The 18,648-nt window shown below is 46.9% G+C and overlaps 1 protein-coding gene across 2 annotated transcripts in view; it reads left to right on the plus strand.

Moving 5' to 3' along the window:
- BAALC (BAALC binder of MAP3K1 and KLF4) overlaps positions 1 to 18,648 on the plus strand; it is an 84,405-nt gene continuing 65,757 nt past the window's right edge. The window contains exon 1 of one of the 2 annotated variants that reach the window (XM_053896201.1): positions 1 to 343. In XM_053896201.1, coding sequence (XP_053752176.1) covers positions 184 to 343 — 160 coding nt within the window. In that variant the 5' untranslated portion in view covers positions 1 to 183. The remainder of the gene's footprint in view (positions 344 to 18,648) is intronic. The other variant, XM_053896200.1, reaches the window with a different exon arrangement.

An 18,648-nucleotide genomic window follows, 5' to 3' on the forward strand; every position in this document is an offset into this window, starting at 1 on the left:
GGCGACGGGCGCCGCGGGGGCCGGGCGCCTGGCTGCGGCGCGGGCGGGCGCGGGCGAGCCCGGGGACGCGATGTCGCCGCCGCCGCCGCCGCCTCCTCGCCGGCCCGGGCTGCGCCGCCGGGGCTGAGCCACCGCCGGAGCCGCGAGCCGAGCGGCCGCCGGGCGCGCCCGCAGCGCGGGAGGATGGGCTGTGGCGGGAGCCGGGCCGATGCCATCGAGCCCCGCTACTACGAGAGCTGGACCCGGGAGACCGAGTCCACCTGGCTCACCTACACCGACTCGGACGCGCCGCCCAGCGCCGCCGCCACCGACAGCGGCCCCGAGGCGGGCGGCCTGCACGCGGGTGAGCGAGCCGGAGCGCGCCGGCCCCAGGCGCCGGGAGGCCGGGGCCGACAGGGAAGCGGGAGGGATGCGGGGCGCCGGGGGAGGGGGGGACGGGCGGGCAGCCAGCCAGAGATTTCTGTGCGGCAGGTGGGGGGCTGGGAGGTGGTGGTGAGGACAGACCGACAGGACCTGCGTGCTGACAGACCCACGGACCCAGGCCCAGGGAGCGGGGGGAGGGGGGCAGCGCGAGCCCCTTGGAGAGGCTGAGCCCAGTCCCCGGGGCCACGGGGAACCCCGCGCTCTGCCTCCGCCCGCGCACACTCAGTGCGGGGACCGAAGCGTGGGGCTGGGAGGACACCCACCCGGCACGCACACCTGCGCGTCAGCCCACCCGCGCGCGGCGCGCCCCCCAGCCCCGCTCCCCGTGGACCCTCTCGGGCCGCGTCTGCCACCGCGGGCCGCCTGCCCCTCTCTGCCGTAATTTATAGACGAGGCGCCTGACCCAGATTGCCTGGGTGGAGTCTTCCTCGTCGCTTCCCCTTCGCTCCCGCAGGGCTTCGAAAACCAGAATCCCAGAACCCCCCCCCCCCCGCTCGCCCCATCACTAGTTATGCACTTAAGCTGACTTCTCAAGCAGCTGTTCCAGAGCGAGGACTTCCCTCCCTACCCCCAGGTGCCTCGGTGCTTTATGTGGATTAGAACTATAAATTAAATACGCTTACCATTTCCCCTCCGGCAGAAATCTAATAGAAGGATCTGCAAAGAAGTTTCTGGTCCAGTCGCAGATCAGATTTTTTTTTTTTAAAGCAGACACTAATAATTGTAGAGTAGAGATGAACATTGACTCTTGCCAGAGACTGAACCTTTAGTCATCAATGTGTTGCTGTAAAAGGAAGAAAACCTCACTACTTATTAAATGAATGTTGTCAAAAGCCAGATCATTAGTGGCATAAAAATGTTTTGACTATTTACTGACTCCTTTAGGTTGTTGGCATTTTTGAATAATGAACTCTAAGATAGAAAATGAGGTTAATTTGAAGCATAATATCTATTGTAAGGAGGAAAAAATGTGAAATGCTCTTAAAAATTCAATACTACTAAACTCCTGCTTCCTACATAAGAGCTGCCACTTTAATCTTAAGAATCAGTCTCTCCATCTTTTAGGACCAGAACTGTCTCCTTTTTCACATGAACTTCGTGATTCCCTTTTTTATTTTTATTTTACTTTTTAATGTTTATTTATTTTTGAGAGAGGTGGGGGGAAGGGCAGAGAGAGAGGGGAGAGGACAGAGGATCTGAAGCAGGATCCAAGAGCAGAGAGCCCGATGGGGGGTGGTTTGAACTCATGAACTATTAGATCATGACCTGAGCTGAAGTCAGACACTTAACCAACTGAGCCACCCAGGCACCCCAGGGATTCCCTTCTTTAAAAGGTAAGTACTGTGGGTACAAGACTTAAGGGCAGTATTTGTCTCTAATGTTTCTGACTCTAGCAATCATAATGGTTACTTTGTGTTGCTGGTGCTTTCAGCAAGTTTCCAAATGATGTGTTGGCTAAATTCAGGGCCAGAATGAGGATAAGACATAAACTTTCAGAGGGACCTGGTAAATGTTGGATTTAATAGCATTTCCCAAGGAGGAGTGGTACTTCTCAGCAGAGTCAAAGGCCAGAGTTGCACTCTAAGGAAGAATGGTTTTCAAAGATCTAGTGTGAAAAAGAACAAAGTACAGTTTCAGGGAATGGTTGCCTTGGTGACTGGGAGTATGTGGTACATGTGTGTGCATGCATATGGGTATGAGATGGTTATTATGGGATGGCTAAATATTCATTTCCAGTGCTTATTCCTTTATTAGTCTGCCATCCTGACTCATATCCCATTGTGCCTCATGAGATCAGGTCCCTGCAACAGGTGGGACCTAGGACAAGCAAGTTTATTTATGGTGCCTTGCCGAATGTGGGACAGCCTTGCCCGATGGTGGTCCTGAAGACCTCCATCATTCCAGGACAGGACCCTAAAATTGGCAAGACTCTTAAATGGGAAGGATCACTTCGATTCACTAGAAATTTCCATCAGCCTCAGGGGAAAGGGACGTTTCTGAAGATCAAGATGAAATCAAGGCTTCCTTTGCAGTGCATTGGCATTCCCTAGGGCCTTTAGAAAAGTGGCTTGTTTCCTGTGAATTTTTCAGACTGGAAACTGGGCATCTGTAGTCAGAGTGGGTCATCCAAGGAAGCTACAAATCTCCTAAGTTTCAGCCACCCTGGGAGATTAGCCAGGACCCTTTATTCTTTTCATCCTCCCTGCTCCCCCTGCCTCACCCACCCCCTGCCGGTGTTCCACCCATGAATTCAGTCCTAGGCTTCTGGAGGGCACCTTAATGTCCCACGGCAACTGTATTGTGATAGGAAGCCAGAGGGTACCATTTCCTGTTTCCATCAATCTTTGTCTGATGGGGGACAAAAGGAAAGACTGGATTTAAGACAGTCCAGATTGTAAAATCAGAAAAATGTCTTCATTACTAGCATTCCGGAGCTGAAAAGGGTCTCTGGAGGCTGGCTACCTATTCATGGTAGGATTCAATTAAATTGCCCCAGTTTGGACATTCTCTCAACCACTTCACCGCAATTATTTATCCCTTAGTCCTCAAGAGTCTTTTCTTTCTGTGCCCCTGGTCACTCTCCTTTAGCGTCAAGTTGAAGCCACCTTTCTTCTGGCCACCCCAACCTCAGGAGCCATGCGGGTGGGGAGTGGACTAATTCATCTTTATACCTCCGTGCTAGCACACTGTGGAGCACATGTGTGACCTCAGGTTGGGATATCACGCAGGTTTTCTGAATGAATAGGCACTTTGTCTAAAGGTACCCTGCATTCCTATCAGCTCTTTCTAGATTCCCTCCTCCTCCTCTCTTCTTTCGGCCCTTGCTACTGAAGTTTGCCCACTTGGATCCATTTAACCTAGATTCTTCAAAGTGTCTTTGTCATCCCACAGCTGCTCTTTAAAACAGCACCCTATTCCATGGAAACGCCCAGCCCAGTTCAAAGATTCCATTTCTTTCGTAGCACCCCTCCCCCCGCAACTCTACACCCACGTCTACTGAAAAGTCCCATTTAAGCATGTCTGCTTGTACATCTCACTTCAGTTTCTCTTAGTCTAATCCAGACTGAGGCCATATCACATGATAGTGTTCAATAAATATTTGTTGGATCGATTCTGCATTTTACTGCAGGAAGCGGCAGGTTGGGGGAGGGGGGGTTCTGCCAGTCCTACGAAGGAAAGTTTCTTGCCTCCTCATTACTCAAAAAGTGGATCCAGAGCCTCTGGTTCCTATTTTTGGAGATCATCTCCAAAAGCCAGCAAATTCAATTAGGTTTTTAGATTCTGCTATTAAGTAGCCTGGAATCGAAGACTTAGCCAAAACCACAGTATCTGATACCCATTGCTTCCCTGTGTCGCAGAAGCCTGTCTGTCTGTCACAGGAGGAAATTAAATTTATCTGACATGATTTAGTCTTTGTAAAATCAGTTTGCTGGATTGATTTTTACTTCTGTTGTCTGAGAGGGTCTCTCAGAAAGGGAGTCTCTGAGGTTGCCTTGCCCCAGCCTGCTCAGCCATTCCATACGTAACGTCCTAGATTTACCTCCATCTGATCATAAGTCCCTTAATTGCCCCTTTTTGTACTGTTAGGTATTTTCCTGGTTTCTCTAGGGAGTAAAACATTTCAAATGTCTCAAAAGCCCTTCTACTTTCCAGTTTTAAATTACTATAATACTATAATAATTTAAATTACTATAATAATTACTTTAGTAAATGCAAGTAATGGAGGATTACAAAATTAGAGACTCACAGCAAAACGGTTTACCTAAGTAAATTGATATACGTAAAATACAGTGAAGAGCACTTAATGCTACCATCAGCTAATGTATATTGATGACTCACCAAGGGCCAGGTGCTGTACTCAGCAGCACTTAATGTAAATCATCTCACTTAATCCTAACGGCCAAGAAGAGGTAGGAACTGTGACCCTGTTTCTTTTACTAGCAAAGGCATGTGGCATAGAGTGTGTGAATGACCTTTCCCGGTCCAGTACTGGGATCCAGCTCTGCTGAATCCACAGCCCGTGCTCCTAAATACCGCTTTCTTGATTAATGGGAGATTCACTGCAGACTCGTTGCTTTTCCAGTTGATGGGACTCAAAGTCTAGTGTGATCTCTGGATACTCTGGTCTCAGCACAGTTTTCTTCTGCAGCGTCCTTGAGGATGGGGTATGTCTTCCCTGGGCAAGGAGGCCTCCCCATACTTTTGTGGAGCAGTTCCCCTTGCAAGAAACTCTTCCTGCTGCCTTGTAAGTTCTACCGGGTGAGCTCCAGGCCCTTGTAACCAAGTCTTGTACAGGCAACTCGCAATATTTGAAGAAACCTGTTGCATCTCCTGTCGCCACTGATTCTGCGGCCCCCAAACACATGCATATCCGTCAGTCATTTCTCAGACTTGTGGGGACCTGACCATATACCTCCAAAGACGTTGTCTGGCTTGTCAAAGTCCCTCCTGATATAAGAGACCCGTTGTTAGCTCCAAGCTTGTGGTGTTAGCTGAGCAGCGTGGGGCAACATGTGGACACTGAACCTCTCCTGATGCAGGTAAAATCAGGTTAGGATTTGTTTTCCTGCGGCTGTTGTTGCCTATTACCTTGATGACTCACATTAAACGAGTGATGAGTTAAAACCCTTAGGGCTTTCTTTCTAGTTAAATTTAAGTCCTGTGGCATCAGAGATGCCTGTGCTATATATCCAGCACCAACAGCTGGAACAGAGACTGGAACATAGGTGGCACTCAGTAAATGCTTGCTGAATGAATGGTTTATTTCTCCCATAAATCCTGCATTCATACTATTGATTTCAGGAACCCAAAGTTGGGATTTTTAAATTTATTCCTATTAAAGTATATCTCGTTAGTTTCAGTTTAATGCTTAAATGTGGTGACCTTGATTCATCTTGATAGTGCCATTAAGACAGTATTCTAGGGGCATGGGGTGGCTCAATCAGTTCAGTGACTCTTGATTTCAGCTTAGGTCATGATCTTAGGGTTGGGGATCGAGGCCCACATGGGGCTCTGTTCTGACAGTGGAGTCTTCTTAAGATTCTGTTTCTTTCTCCCTCTGCCCACCACCCCCCCCCCCCGCTTGTGCACGCTCCCCCTCCCCCCCGCCCGCTTTTCTCTCTCTCTCTCAAATAAATTTTTTTTAATTTTTTAATGTTTTATTATTTATTTTTGAGAGTGAGAGAGACAGAACACAAGTGGGAAAGGGACAGAGAGAGAGAGAGGGAGACACAGAATCCAAAGCAGGCTCCAGGCTCTGAGTTGTCAGCACAAGCCCGACGTGGGGCTCAAACTCACCAACTGTGAGATCATAACCTGAGCCGAAGTCAGACTCCCAACCGACGGAGCCACCCAGGCACCCCTCTCTCAAATAAATTTTAAAAAGAAGACAGTATCTTAGGTCTTTGTTTCCCTGTGTTGACAGATGAAAGATAAAAGACATTTATTTGCTCTCTCATTCGTTCAATATACATTAGGCACAAAGTTGATTAAGATTTGTTCCTTGAACCATAAGAAATAATATAGTGGAGACAGACACAGAGGTCACACACTTCAGGGCAGCATGGTCCATACTGGAATAGCATGGGGGAAAGATGCTGGAGGAGTACAGGGGGCTGAGTAGTTCGATCTGGGTGTGTGGTGGGGGGTATACAGTGTGTGGACAGAGCCCTAAGGGAGTGTGCGTGGCAGACGAGGCAGGATTGTCCCTGCAGGCCTTCACCACCAGGGAGGTGAAGGGAGCTTACACTGCTTCCTCTGTCCAGAGCAGTACCAGTGGAGAGCCCATCTGGGGCTTTCTGATGGCTACGGCTCCTCCTTGCCCCCCAGCTCCCTCTGTCTACCTGTTGCACCTGTGGTTATATTATTAATTAAAAAAATTTTTTTTAATGTTCATTTATTTTTAAGAGAAAGAGACAGAGTGCAAGCAGGGGAGGAACAGAGAGAGAGAGGGAGACACAGAATCCGAAGCAGGTTCCAGGGTCTGAGCTGTCATCACAGAGTCCCAATGCGGGGCACGAACCCAGGAACCACGAGATCATGACCTGAGCTGAAGTCGGATGCTTATCGACTGAGCCATCCAGACGCCCCACTTGTGGTTATATTTTTGAATAATTTATTGATAAATGTCTGCCCCCTTAAGCATGACGAGCTTTATTAGTTAGGTAAGGGGTCTTTTTGCTGACCCTGGATCCCTGTGCCTAACACCGTGCCTGGCTATAGTAGGGCCTCAAGTGATCTCTCTTTAATGACTAAATCTCCTAAAATGACTGTGTGTTCATTTCTTTCTTCCGGTAGTACCCACAGATGATGTTTTCATTCCTCAGAAGTTCCATCCGCTCATCCTTCTTGGGTTCTCATCTACCTGATGAGTTGTATAGTAGGAAAACACACCCACCCTTTTCTGCCCCCTTTGCCAAACACTAGCCTCTTTGTTACAAGGGTTGTTTTGCAACAATTGCTACAAAAACAGGTGGGAGCAAACGCAGGCTGTTCATAAAGTTTAGGAAGTCTCACGTGCCCTGTCTCTTGGGCAGAGTTATATACATCCTGCCACAGTTTCTCCAGGGACCTTGTCCAGCCCCGTGATGGCACCAGCCACACTGCATTGCTGGAGCTTACTCATGCCTCTGTCGCTCCAGTCAGCCTGTGAGCTCTGCCAGGTTGGGCACTGCGTGATTGGTGGTTGCATGCCTGGCTCTAACAGTGAATAAAATGAATAGTTGGATGAATGATCCAGCTAAGCAAATGAAGTTTTGTCTTCCATCCTCTTTCCTGAGTCTGATCTTAGATGATTTTGTCTTAGAAGTCAATTACTGAACTGTGTCTGTGTTAGATACTAGACAGTCAATTCTGACTCTAACCCGAGATGAATTTAAGGTTCCAGACGTGGGCCCCACTTGGAGGAAGATAGTCCCCTCTCAGCTGGCAAGGAGTCTTTTCCTGGCTTATCCTGTAACTCAGCAGTCGACTCCTCAGGCTTAGACCACTAGTGGTCCTGCCTTTGCCTTGGGATCTATGTACCTGCCACACCTTCCTGCTGATAAGGCCTTTCTGTCCTTTAGTGCTATTGGATGTCTGAGCCTGTTCGTGGCTGATGGTACCTGGACTTGCATCCCAGGAGCCTTTCTATATCAGCTTCTACCACTCTCAGAAGACCACTGACTTCTACTGCAAAATCCTATCCCTGCAGGGACTCCTACCGAGATTCTCTGGCTAGTCCGAACACCTCCTTGGCTTCTGTCTGGAGAGGAGGCTAGATGGGTGTATCTCCAGCCTACATTATGATCTAGTCCCTTCCAGCTTAGCTGCCGCCAACATTCACCTCCTTACATGCTCTCCTCCCTCTTTGCCCCCCAACCACCTCCATCTCTCTGTTATGGGCTCAACTATCTGTCCCCCAAATTTCTATGCTGAAGTCTGAACCCCCGGTATATCAAATGTGACCTTATATGGAGATAAGGTCTTTACAGAGGTTAAAGTGAGGTCATTAGGGGAGCCTGGGTGGCTCAGTTGGTTAAGCATCCAACTTTGGCTCAGGTCATGATCTCACGGTTTGTGAGTTCGAGCCTCACGTTGGGCTCTGTGCTGGCAGCTCAGAGCCTGGAGCCCGCTTTGGATTCTGTGTCTCCCTTTCTTTCTGCTCCTCCCCTGTTCACGCTCTGTCTCCCTCTCCTTCAAAAGTAAATAAACATTAAAAAAAAATTAAAAATGAGGTCGTTAATATGGGCCCTAATCCAATGTGATTGATGTCCTTATACAAAGGGAAATTTGGACACACTGACACACAGGGAGAATACCATGTGAAGATAAAGGCAGAGGTTAGGGTGATGCTTCTATAAACCAAGGAACACCCAAAATTGCCAGCAAGCCACCAGGAGCTAGGAGAGAGGCGCGGAACAGATTCTCCCTCCCAGAAGGAGAAGGAAGCTTCCTGATCTCAGATTTCTAGTCTCAGACTTGTGAGACAATAAATTCCTGCTGCTTAAGCCACCAGTTTGTGGTACTTTCTTACAGCCGCCCTAGAAAACTAACATAAGTGTATTGATGAGCTCTACCATTGTGAACACTTGGAAATAAGGAGAGAGAGGGTTTCTGTTGTCACTACCTCACTGTCCCTTCCGCGATTGGTCGATTGGGTCAATTACCTGGTCATTTAAATTCAAATAATTCCTGAGCATCTAACACACGTGAGAATTTTTCTTTGGGACGTTAGTTTACATAACTCTCTAAAATAACCTCCTAAACCATTGTCATCCCCATTTACCAGATGAGGAACCTGGGGGTTCAGTGAGGTTGAGCAAGGTCACCCACCGGGAAGTAGGAAAGCCCACATCGGAATTCAGGGGTCCTATTTTTAAATCCAGGGCCGTGTCTGTTATGCCATAGCTGCTCAGCATGGATTGAGTGTCCTCCTCCACCCCCTCTGCCTTGAGCTGTTTTGAAAAACTTCTTGGAGTGCCAGCCTCCTGCCAGCATTTACAAGGCTGAGGACACAAGTCCTTGAGGAGGGCTCCATTGCCCCCTCCCTGGGCTGAGCTCCCTGAGCAGGGCTGCAGAGAGGGCTCGGAAAAGCATCAGTCATCTGATGGGCTCCTTAAAGATGAACGGTCTTTGGGCAGAATAATATACATGTTTTCAGCTTTCAAATGCAATGGATATTCCTTAAGAAACTTCAGGAAGTACAGAGAAGCACACAAGGGAATAGCGCCTCCGTCAGCATCTGGGTTTCACCCTCAGGTCCTGTATCTGGGTTATGCAGGGCATCTTTGATCTTCTGTGCGGACTATGTTTAAAGTTTGGGGGTATAGGAACAATTCCTCAAATTTCTTGAGAGCTCAGAGGCCAAGAAAAAAAAAGTTGTTTTGTTTTTCTTTGTGTTCAGGAAAATATTTGGAGGTAGTGGCAGCCAAAGTCTAGTTTGAATGGAGGAAGAGGTGAGGGTGGGGAAGGCCATGGGTAAGTGAGGGGATTTTTCTCCCTTTTTTTCTTTTAATACTAAACACATACAGTTGAATTCAGGTAAATTACATACGAGGCAAATGCATACTGTGACTCCACTGTTTGCCATTTTCCTACATCCCTCTGCCATCCCCACAATTGGCTCGGGCAGAGTTTTATTTTTTTTTAATGTTTTATGATTTGCTTTTGAGAGTGAGAGAGACAGAGCACACGTGAGGGAGGAGCAGAGAGAGAGGGAGACACAGAATCGGAAGCAGGCTCCAGGCTCTGAGCTCTCAACACTGAGCTCGATGTGGAGCTTGAACTCATGAACCGCGAGATCATGAGTCAGATGCTTAACCAACTGAGCCACCCATGTGCCCCCCTTAGATTTTTTTTTTTTAATTTAGCTCCATCTTGTTTACAAATACTACCAATTTCTCCAAGATTCTGGGATTAGGTTGTCTGTTAGTCTTAATTTCGGGTGATTGTGAGTCTTGGTCTTTTTCTGTCTTCATAGGCATTTCAGTGGGCAGTTGGGCAAGATGGAGTGGGTAGCTCGTAGCCAGATGCCCTTCAGCCCCAAAGTCCAACCCAGAGCCTGTTGGCCTTCTCCTCTACGCCACTGCTCCAGCCTGTGATCCATTCTCACCCACGGGACTACCCAGCCTGATCTGCTGTCCATTGACCATTGCACATGCTTCCTCCTCTTCAGTGAGCCCACTTCTGACACCCGTCATGACCTCCAGTCCCTGGACCTTTCTGGGCTCTCTTCTCTATCATCATCTTCCTTCTTATTTTGCTTGAAGGCTATAGTTCACTGGTTAAGGAACTCGACTTTGACAGCAGATATTTACCAGCTTTGTGACCTTGAGCAAGTTTCTTAGCTTGTCCAGATTGCAGTTTCCACGTTAGGGTAGGAATCATTGTTGAATGAATGTGTTCACAAACGTGAAGTGTGAGGTCTTTCAGTGCTGCCATTCTCGTACCCAGGTTCTCCCACCTCTTCAGTATTGCCCTGGGCTCGCCATGCCAGTTTCAAACCTGGGGTTTGCTCTTCCCCTGTGCTCCTTACATGCCTGTTTCTGAGCTGCCTGGCATTGCTGGAGCAAGTCATAGGTACTGGTGATCACACCCAAGGGCCATTCATTCTCTAGAGCCTCAGTGTTCTTACCACTTCTTGGCAATTCTGTTAATTCCTTATTAACATGCTGTGACAGTCCCCGTGTGATAGCTCCTGACACAATCCTATTCTTTCCCTCTGAACAGTAAAAGAAAAAAAAAAAAAATCAAAGACTCGCTGCGAATTCTCCCGTCTTTCCCTCGAATCACCTGCTGTATGTCCTTCCGGGCACCTCAGTATTTTAAAACCATCTTTAGCCCCCTGCCCTCATCTCTGCCTGTTTGGATTCTAAAGTGCACTGACGAGGTTGTTCCTTGTCACTGTAGGTGAGGACATCACAGGCTATCCTGTTCTGCAGGGTGAAGGTCTACTGTGTGGTCCATCGGCCGTCCCTGAGTCCAGGCCACTATCCTGTTTTACTTGCACCTCAGCAATAGCCTGCTTCTGTTCTCGCCCTGGGCAAGTCATTATTCATGTTAGAGGGAGAAAAATCTTCCAAAAACATGTATCAGGTCTTGTCACTCACTTGTGAGTGACCGCTCTGGTAGCTTCCCAATCTGTCATATGTAGAATAAAACCCCACTCCTTTCCTCAGCTTCAATGCCCCCGTCCCAAACAGCTTCTCCAGCTTTGCCTACCCTGCTCTCTCTCTCTCTCTGTGTGTGTGTGTGTGTGTGTGTGTGTGTGTGTGTGTGTGTGTGTGTCTCACCGAGTTCCAGCCATGCTGGCTTCCTCTTTGTTCTTTGAACACCCTCACCACTTTCCTGGGGCGCTTGCTGGAATGTGCCCCCCCACCCCCTCTTTCCCTGGTTGACTCCACGTCACCCTTCAGCTCTCAGTTCAGATGTCACCTCCTCAGAGACACCAGCCTTCCTCAGTTACATCTGATTATTTGTTTCTTTTGATCCCCAAGCCTGCCATTGTCTTGTTCATTTACTGTCTGTTTCTTCTTTACTCCGTCACTCCAGGAGGTAAAGGGACTGCAGATCACATTCACTGCTGTAGCCCAAGTACTTAGCACCCTGCCCAGCACAGAGTGGGCACTTAATGAATATTTGTTGAAGGGAGCCCTCCTCATCTTTTGTGTCAGTAGGGAATTGCATGTGGTGGCGCAAATAGAATCCAGTTTAGCAAGGAGAGGCTTTATTTTTTGCCCTTCACAGAAGTCGTGGGCAGCTGCACTGCTCAGGAATGCCATCAAGGACCTGGGCTCTATAAGTTTACTGCTTTGCCATCTGTGGTGTGTGTGGATTTCTTTCTCATAGTTGCCAGGGGTTGTAGCATCTTACTTTAGATAGGAAGAAGGGGGAAAAGCAGAAAGGCATGCTCTACCTGAGTCTACTTCTTTTTATCTGAAAAATGACAGCTTTCCCAGAACCCAGTAAGTTTTGCTTGAGTCTCATTGGCCGGAACTGTGTTATTACCTGGCTGTCCCTGGCTGTAAGACAGTCTAGGAGATCCGGACTTTCAGTTGGGCATGTACACCCTAAAGATATATCATGATCCTTTTGGCAAAGAAAAAAAGGGGGGGGATGGATGTTGGGTAGGCTGCCTGCAGGGCATCTATGCCTTTCATCCTAAGGCTACGTGAGAGAGGAGAGAAGATTAGAAGGAGAAAGGGGAGGAGGAAAGAAAGGAAGGGGAAAGGGGGAAAGGGAAGTGAGGAGGGGGAGGTCTGCTAGAAACCAAAGGAGCATAATACTGGTATTAAGATTTTGCCATACTGCTACTACAACTAATTGGTGTTTTTAGCATGTTTTACCATGTGCCAGATGAGTTCACAAAGGTTGATACTTGCTGAGAAAATCACATGTGCTAATAATGAACTAATTCTAGAGCTAATACAAGAACTCAAACTTAAAGCTTCCAGAATAGTCTTTTAACATCAAACTCTGTGTGGTGTACCTGAGATGTGCATTGGGATTTCCTTTGTTTTCTGCTTCATTTTCCAGCAAAGTTAATGCCAGCCGGAAACTGATGTGCCAGTTGATGTTCTGTGGCACCAATTTCCAATCAGCGGGAACATTTGTGGAGGCTCGCTGTGCAGGGTCATACTGATGCTCAGGCTGGGGGCTTCTGTTAGAGAAGCAACAGATGGCCGGTTGGCTAATACAAAGACTTGACGGTAAATCCTGCAGAAATCTAGAAAACCCACCCCACTATTGTCTCCAGGGCTTGTGGACTTTAGGGCATGAGGAAACTGAAAGGATTTGAAGAAAACAGCAGGGCTGTTTGGGAAATTGGTCGTCATAACAACAGGGCACAGGCTACAGTGAAAGCGGCGATTGCCTGCACGCCCTTCATAAGGGGGGCGATTCAAGTTGAAGCACGAAACCAACGCCTCATTAAATGACTACATGCAAGGATTGCTTTTCAGGGACAGTCTTCGGAGCAGCCAAGCTCAGATTTGCTTGGCTGTGGTGATAAGTGATGTGTGTGCAAACACAAATGAACACAGCCACTGCCTCATGAGCATGACTCCCATTAAGTGCGTGCCCAGCATGTGCCAGGCACTGCATATTTATTACCCAATTCTCTTATCCCTATTTTACAGATGGGAGAAGTCAGATTGGCGAGGGGACTTGCCCAAGGGCTTGAAGACTGTAAGTGGCCGAGTGAGGTTTGGAACCCAGCTCTGTCTCATTCTGAGCCCCGCGCTCTTCCTCTGGGCCAACCCCCTAACTGATCACTAGCTCTGGTCCTCATTGACTTTCAGCTGGACATTTGCAACAGCCTTCTGACCTGTCCCCTGAGCCCCAGTCACTGCCACTCCAGTATCTTTCACATCATTGCCGGGTGAATATTCCCGAAGCATAACTGGGATCATTATGGGGTTATTCTCCTGCTCAGAGCCTTTCATGATTTTTCTTTGCCAAATGAGACTGCAAATGTCTTAGCCTGGCATTTAAGGCTTTCTCTCCAGCCTGGTCTTCCACCAGCTGTTTGCAGGTCCTCTACACTTATCACGACTCAGGGCTGCCTTTTGCCTGTAGCACCTTATCCTGTTGCCCCCCCCCCCCCCCGAAAGCCCAACAGCCCCCGTGTGCCTGCCTCAGTTGTGTGTTCCCTTCTAGTGCACACGCAGTGCACTTACTCTGTTTTGCATCTTCTTATTTATGGCTATGACCCCTGTCTGATGTCATACCGCGTACTCTTACAGACTGTCGGGAAATAGACTGAGATGGACTTTTACTGGGGAGAGCTTTAGGGAGGAACACCTGTGAGGGGTGAGGGAGGCGGGACTGGGCTAAGGGCAAACTTGAATTGCTGGGGGCTCTGGAGATATTGTAAGGAGAGGCGCTGTCACCCTATACCAGCCAAGTATCAGCTGCAGTCTGCCCCTAGCAAGGGGAAGTGACCTTGGGTGGGGCCACTTCCTTCCACAGAGGGCAATTCCTCCAGAGGCGCTCAGCTGTGAGCCTTCAGTGGTCGCCTCTCCCGGCCGCTTGAGGATCTGGTGTCAGTCCTGCAGGGAGATCCTGGGAGAGACCACACTCCTTATTTCTCAGTTGGCTTCCCTGGTGGCTACACATCACATTTACTTGGGGAACATAAACAAAAGGCCCCACCCTGAGACTTCTGCTGAAAGCCAGCCGGTTTGACAAGTTCTCAGGGCAGAGTGAAATTCCCTTGGTCAACGTGGGGCCTAAGACTCTGCATTTCTAACAGGGGCCCAAGTGACGCTGATGCTGCTGGCCCATGGACCTCTCAGAGAAAAGCAGGTCCTAGATCACAGGTTGGCAAACCTTAGCTGTAAAGGGCCGAGTGGTAAACACTTTAGGCTTTGTGGGCCACGTGATCTTTGTTGCAGCTATTCGGCTTTGCTGGTTTTAGCACCAAAGCGGCCACGGGCAACACATAAATGAACGACCGTGGCTCTGTGGCAATGCCCATTCCTGTCCTAGGTGATTCCGAGGCTCAGCCAGCTTCAAGAGCCAGTGTCTTTAACCCTCAAGGCAGTGTGGAAGAGAGAAAAGGACTGGGCTTGCAGTAACTAGTTCCAGCCCTCAAATGCACCTCTAACTAGCTTAGCACATACTGAGCCCTTAAACAGTGTCGGTGGAATGAGCAGATAAATGGGACTAAGTGCACTTCTTACCTTGAAGGCAATGTTTTAAGTATTTTATTTTTGAGAGAAAGGGCGTGAGTGGGGGGAGGGGCAGAGAGAGAGAGGAGAGAGAGAATCCCAAGCAGGCTCTGTGCTGTCTGCCCGCACAGAGCCCGAAGCGGGGCTCGCACTCACAAATCGTGAGATCATGACCTGAGCCGAAACCAAGAGTCGGACACTTACCTCACTGAGCCACGCAGGCTCCTCTTACCTTGAAGGCAGTTTTTGAAGGTTGTTAAATTATCTCTGATAACATTAGATCATTAAGATACTAGATATTTTATTATGCAAATCATGCTCTTGAGTCGAGTGGGGTCTGGGAAGCAGACCGTATCCTGGGGGAGTAAGGTGCCCGTTCTCTGGGGAGTTGCCCCTGCCTTGGGCTTCCAGGAACTGGGACTCTTCCATCCCTTCAGCACAGGTCACTGTTGGTTCAGTGTCGTGAGATGCCACCTCCAGGGATGCCTTTCCCAGCTGGCAATTCTTCTAAGAGAGTAGTGCTGCTTCCAGGAGGTGTGAGGAATAATCATCTCCCTGGGGTCTCTCTGAGCTTTACCTTCCTGTAGCTCTCCTTTTCCCTCACAGGCTGTGACACAGGAGCTGGGAGTGTTTAAAAAGTCGCCACACGTCTGGTTGGTTGTGAGTCTGGGCAGCTGATGAATGGGTTGTTTTTCTGAATCAGGTGCTCCCTTGTAGAGACACGGGCTTCTAGACATTACATAAGGCTGCAGAAAACATCCAGTGAACTTAGAGAAAAAGGATCATTTAAATAGAAGCTGCCAAAAATGTTAACAAAGAGACCCAGGGAGAGTGTGTCCAACCCAGTTAGTTTTATTTTTTTCTTTTGCACAGGAATTCAAAATTCAAACACCGACTATTGTTGGAACCCCCGAATCCCACAGCCACAAGCAAAAAATCAGTGGGAAATGTAATAAAAACTTAAATAAGAAGGTGATTTAAAGATACGTGCCGTCTCGCGTGCACACACACACATACATACATAACACACAGACACACACAGACACACACACGCCTGCAATTATATCTTCAACTGAGCATTGTTCTCCCCAGTCATTGGTGTCCCCAGTGACACCAGAGGCTTGCAATTGCTCAGAACAATTCTGGAATCCCTTCGTTGTAGCCTCAGGCATTTTTTAAACACAATATTCAAACATATACAAAAGTTTAAGACCTTAACATGGCACACACATATTTCAAACATATATATACTTGAGAGAATGGTATAACGAGCTCCCACGTACCCATTACCCAGCTTCAACAATTCTTGGTGCATGGCAGATCTTGTTTCCTCTGTACTTCCATGCCCATTCACCAGCTGGATTAGTGTGAAGCAGATTCCAGAAGTCATGTCACTTCATTCATAAATACTTTCATATGGATCTCCAAAATATAAGGACTCTTTTAAAAATGATATGTATGTTTGGGCCATAGGAAATGGTCATTTCTTTAAGTCGAAATGGTGGAATATCGGCAATTTTATAGGCTTCGACCTTATAACCACAATACCATTATTACACCTAACAATTAATGAAAATTCCTTAATTCTCTAATTTAACCAAAACTCATTCATATTTAAATTTTGCCAATGGTCTCGTAAATGTTTTTTTGTCTACAACTGGTTTGTTTGAATCAGGGTACAAAAAATGCCCACCCTTTGTATTTCACTCATCTTTTTCTTAAATTTCCATCAATTTATAGGTTTCCCATTTCCTCCTTCCCCCTTTCAGTTTTTATTTGTTGAGGAAACCTATTTTTTTGTTCTGTCCCCCCCCCCTTTTTTTTTGGATTTTGCTGATTGCACGCCTATGGTGTTAACATGTATCTCCATATTCCCTGTAAACTAGTAATTAGAACTGCAGGCTTGGGGCACCTGGGTGGCTCAGTTGATTGGGCGTCTGACTTCGGCTCAGGTCATGATCTCATGGTCCGTGAGTTCGAGCCCCGCGTCGGGCTCTGTGCTGTCAGTTCAGAGCCAGGAGCCTGCTTCAGATTGTGTCTCGTTCTCTCTCTGCCCCTCCTCTGCTCATGCTCTGTCTCTATCAAAAAAATGAATAAACATTAAAAAAAAAAAAAAAAAAAAAGAACTGCAGGCTTGATGGGGTTCAGGGCCAGTTTTGGGGGGACAAGAATGCCTCCTAAGTGATGGTGTACTCTTCCCGCTATAACACATCAGGAACGGCACAGCATCTGGTAAGCTCTCATTGCTGTGAAGTCAAGACTAGCTGTGCCAACCTGATCCATCTATTATAAAGTATCTCATCAGCTTCCTGTTGCTGATAATCATTCCCTACATCTGTTATTTTACTAGGAATCACAAAAACGGTAATATTCGAACATTTCTTCAACATTTATTAGCTGGAATCCTTGTAATAAAGGAGAACTTTTCCTTATTGCCCATTCGGTTTCCCTGAAAAGGTGGCTTAAGTGGCTGTTTCTTTCCCTTCAATGATTGGTTTTCAGGGTGTTCCCTAGTTTCTTCAAAGGTAATCAACGAGTATTTTAAAAAATATCATTATGGATTTATGGGTTTTAGCATACGTGATGAGTTTTACTTCATAATATTTGTTATTATTTTGTGTGTGTGCTCAAATTGTCCTATCTTTGACTAGTGGGAGCCCCTCAGTTTGGTTCCTGACTTCTGCACTAGTCTTTAATGGTCCTTGCTCTGTAGCATGACTCCTTTTCCTAGGCTTAGCTTGTAGTTTGCCTATGCTAGCCTTACGATTAGCCATTTTTCTGAAGCCCTGGTTTCTTTCATTAAAATAGGATATTTAGAGACTCCAGCCTGGGTACCTGGGATGCTCATTGCTACCAGGTTGGTTGTTTATAAACTTTTTTTGTAGCCATAATTAGGAGGTGGTTTTTGTTTGTTTGTTTGTTTGTTTGTTTGTTTGTTTTAATAGTTTCACGCCCAGCACAGAGCCCAGTGTGGGTCTTGAACTCATGACCTTGAGATCAAGGAGTTAGATGCTTAACCTGAGCCACCCAGGCACCCCGGAGCTAGGAGTTGCTTTCTTTTTTAAAGAGACAGTACAGAGTCACGTGGGTAGCTCAGTTGGCTAGGTGTACAATTGTTGATTTAGGCTCAGGTCTTCATCTCAGGGTCATGAGATTAAGCCCCATGCTGGGCACTGACTGTGCTGGGTGTGGAGCCTGCTTGGGATTCTCTCCCTCTCCCTCTGCCCCTCAGCCACCCACCTCTGTGCCCACATGCTCTCTCTCTCTCTCTCTAAAAAAAAAAAAAAAAAAAAAAAAAAGAGAGAGAGAGACAGACAGTATATTTATATTTATATTATTAATTCAAAATTTTTAATTGTAGTATTGTCCCTTAATTTTTATTTAGATGCTGAAATTTTTGGTTTCTAACAACATTATAAGTCCTTATTTACTTTGTCTTATAATGCATCTAACAATGTGGTTACTGAAAATATTGTAATATTTTTGTGGGAGTTTTTTTGTCCTTAAAATATATCCCAACGGGATGTACAGTTAGATTGCTATATTTTAAAGTCACTTGAAATAATTTCTTCTGTGTGGTTAAGCCATTACCTCTCTGTATAGGGTATGTATGTTTGTTTTATTTTGCTTTTGCAGTAGAGTTGCTTTTTTTCATTTCAGTTAAATTTTATGTTATATTTAGGTAGAGAATTTACATGGTTCCAATAACAAATCTACAAAACAAGTTACAATTAAGAAGCCTAAGCTAACTTTCATCTCTGCCCCCTTTACTCTGTTCCCTTTGTCTTCTTGTAGATACTCATTTTATTAGTTTTTTGGTTTATCTTCTCATTAAAAAAAAAAAAGGATATACACACATATATTCACATACTCTCCCTTTTAAGGGTGGGGGGTAGCATATGGTACCCTTTGTTCTGTACCTTGGCCTTTTAACATATTCCAGAGATCACGTCAAAGCAGTATATAGATAAATTCCTCATTCTTTTTATAACTACAATTGGGTGGTATTCAATTGTGTGGACATGCCACAGTTTATTAAACCAGTCTCCTATTGATGGCCATTGGGATTGTTTCT

The sequence above is a fragment of the Panthera pardus genome, unplaced genomic scaffold (assembly GCF_024362965.1).
Source record: "Panthera pardus isolate Hobbes unplaced genomic scaffold, ASM2436296v1 HiC_scaffold_7, whole genome shotgun sequence".
NCBI classification, from domain to species: Eukaryota; Metazoa; Chordata; class Mammalia; order Carnivora; family Felidae; genus Panthera; species Panthera pardus.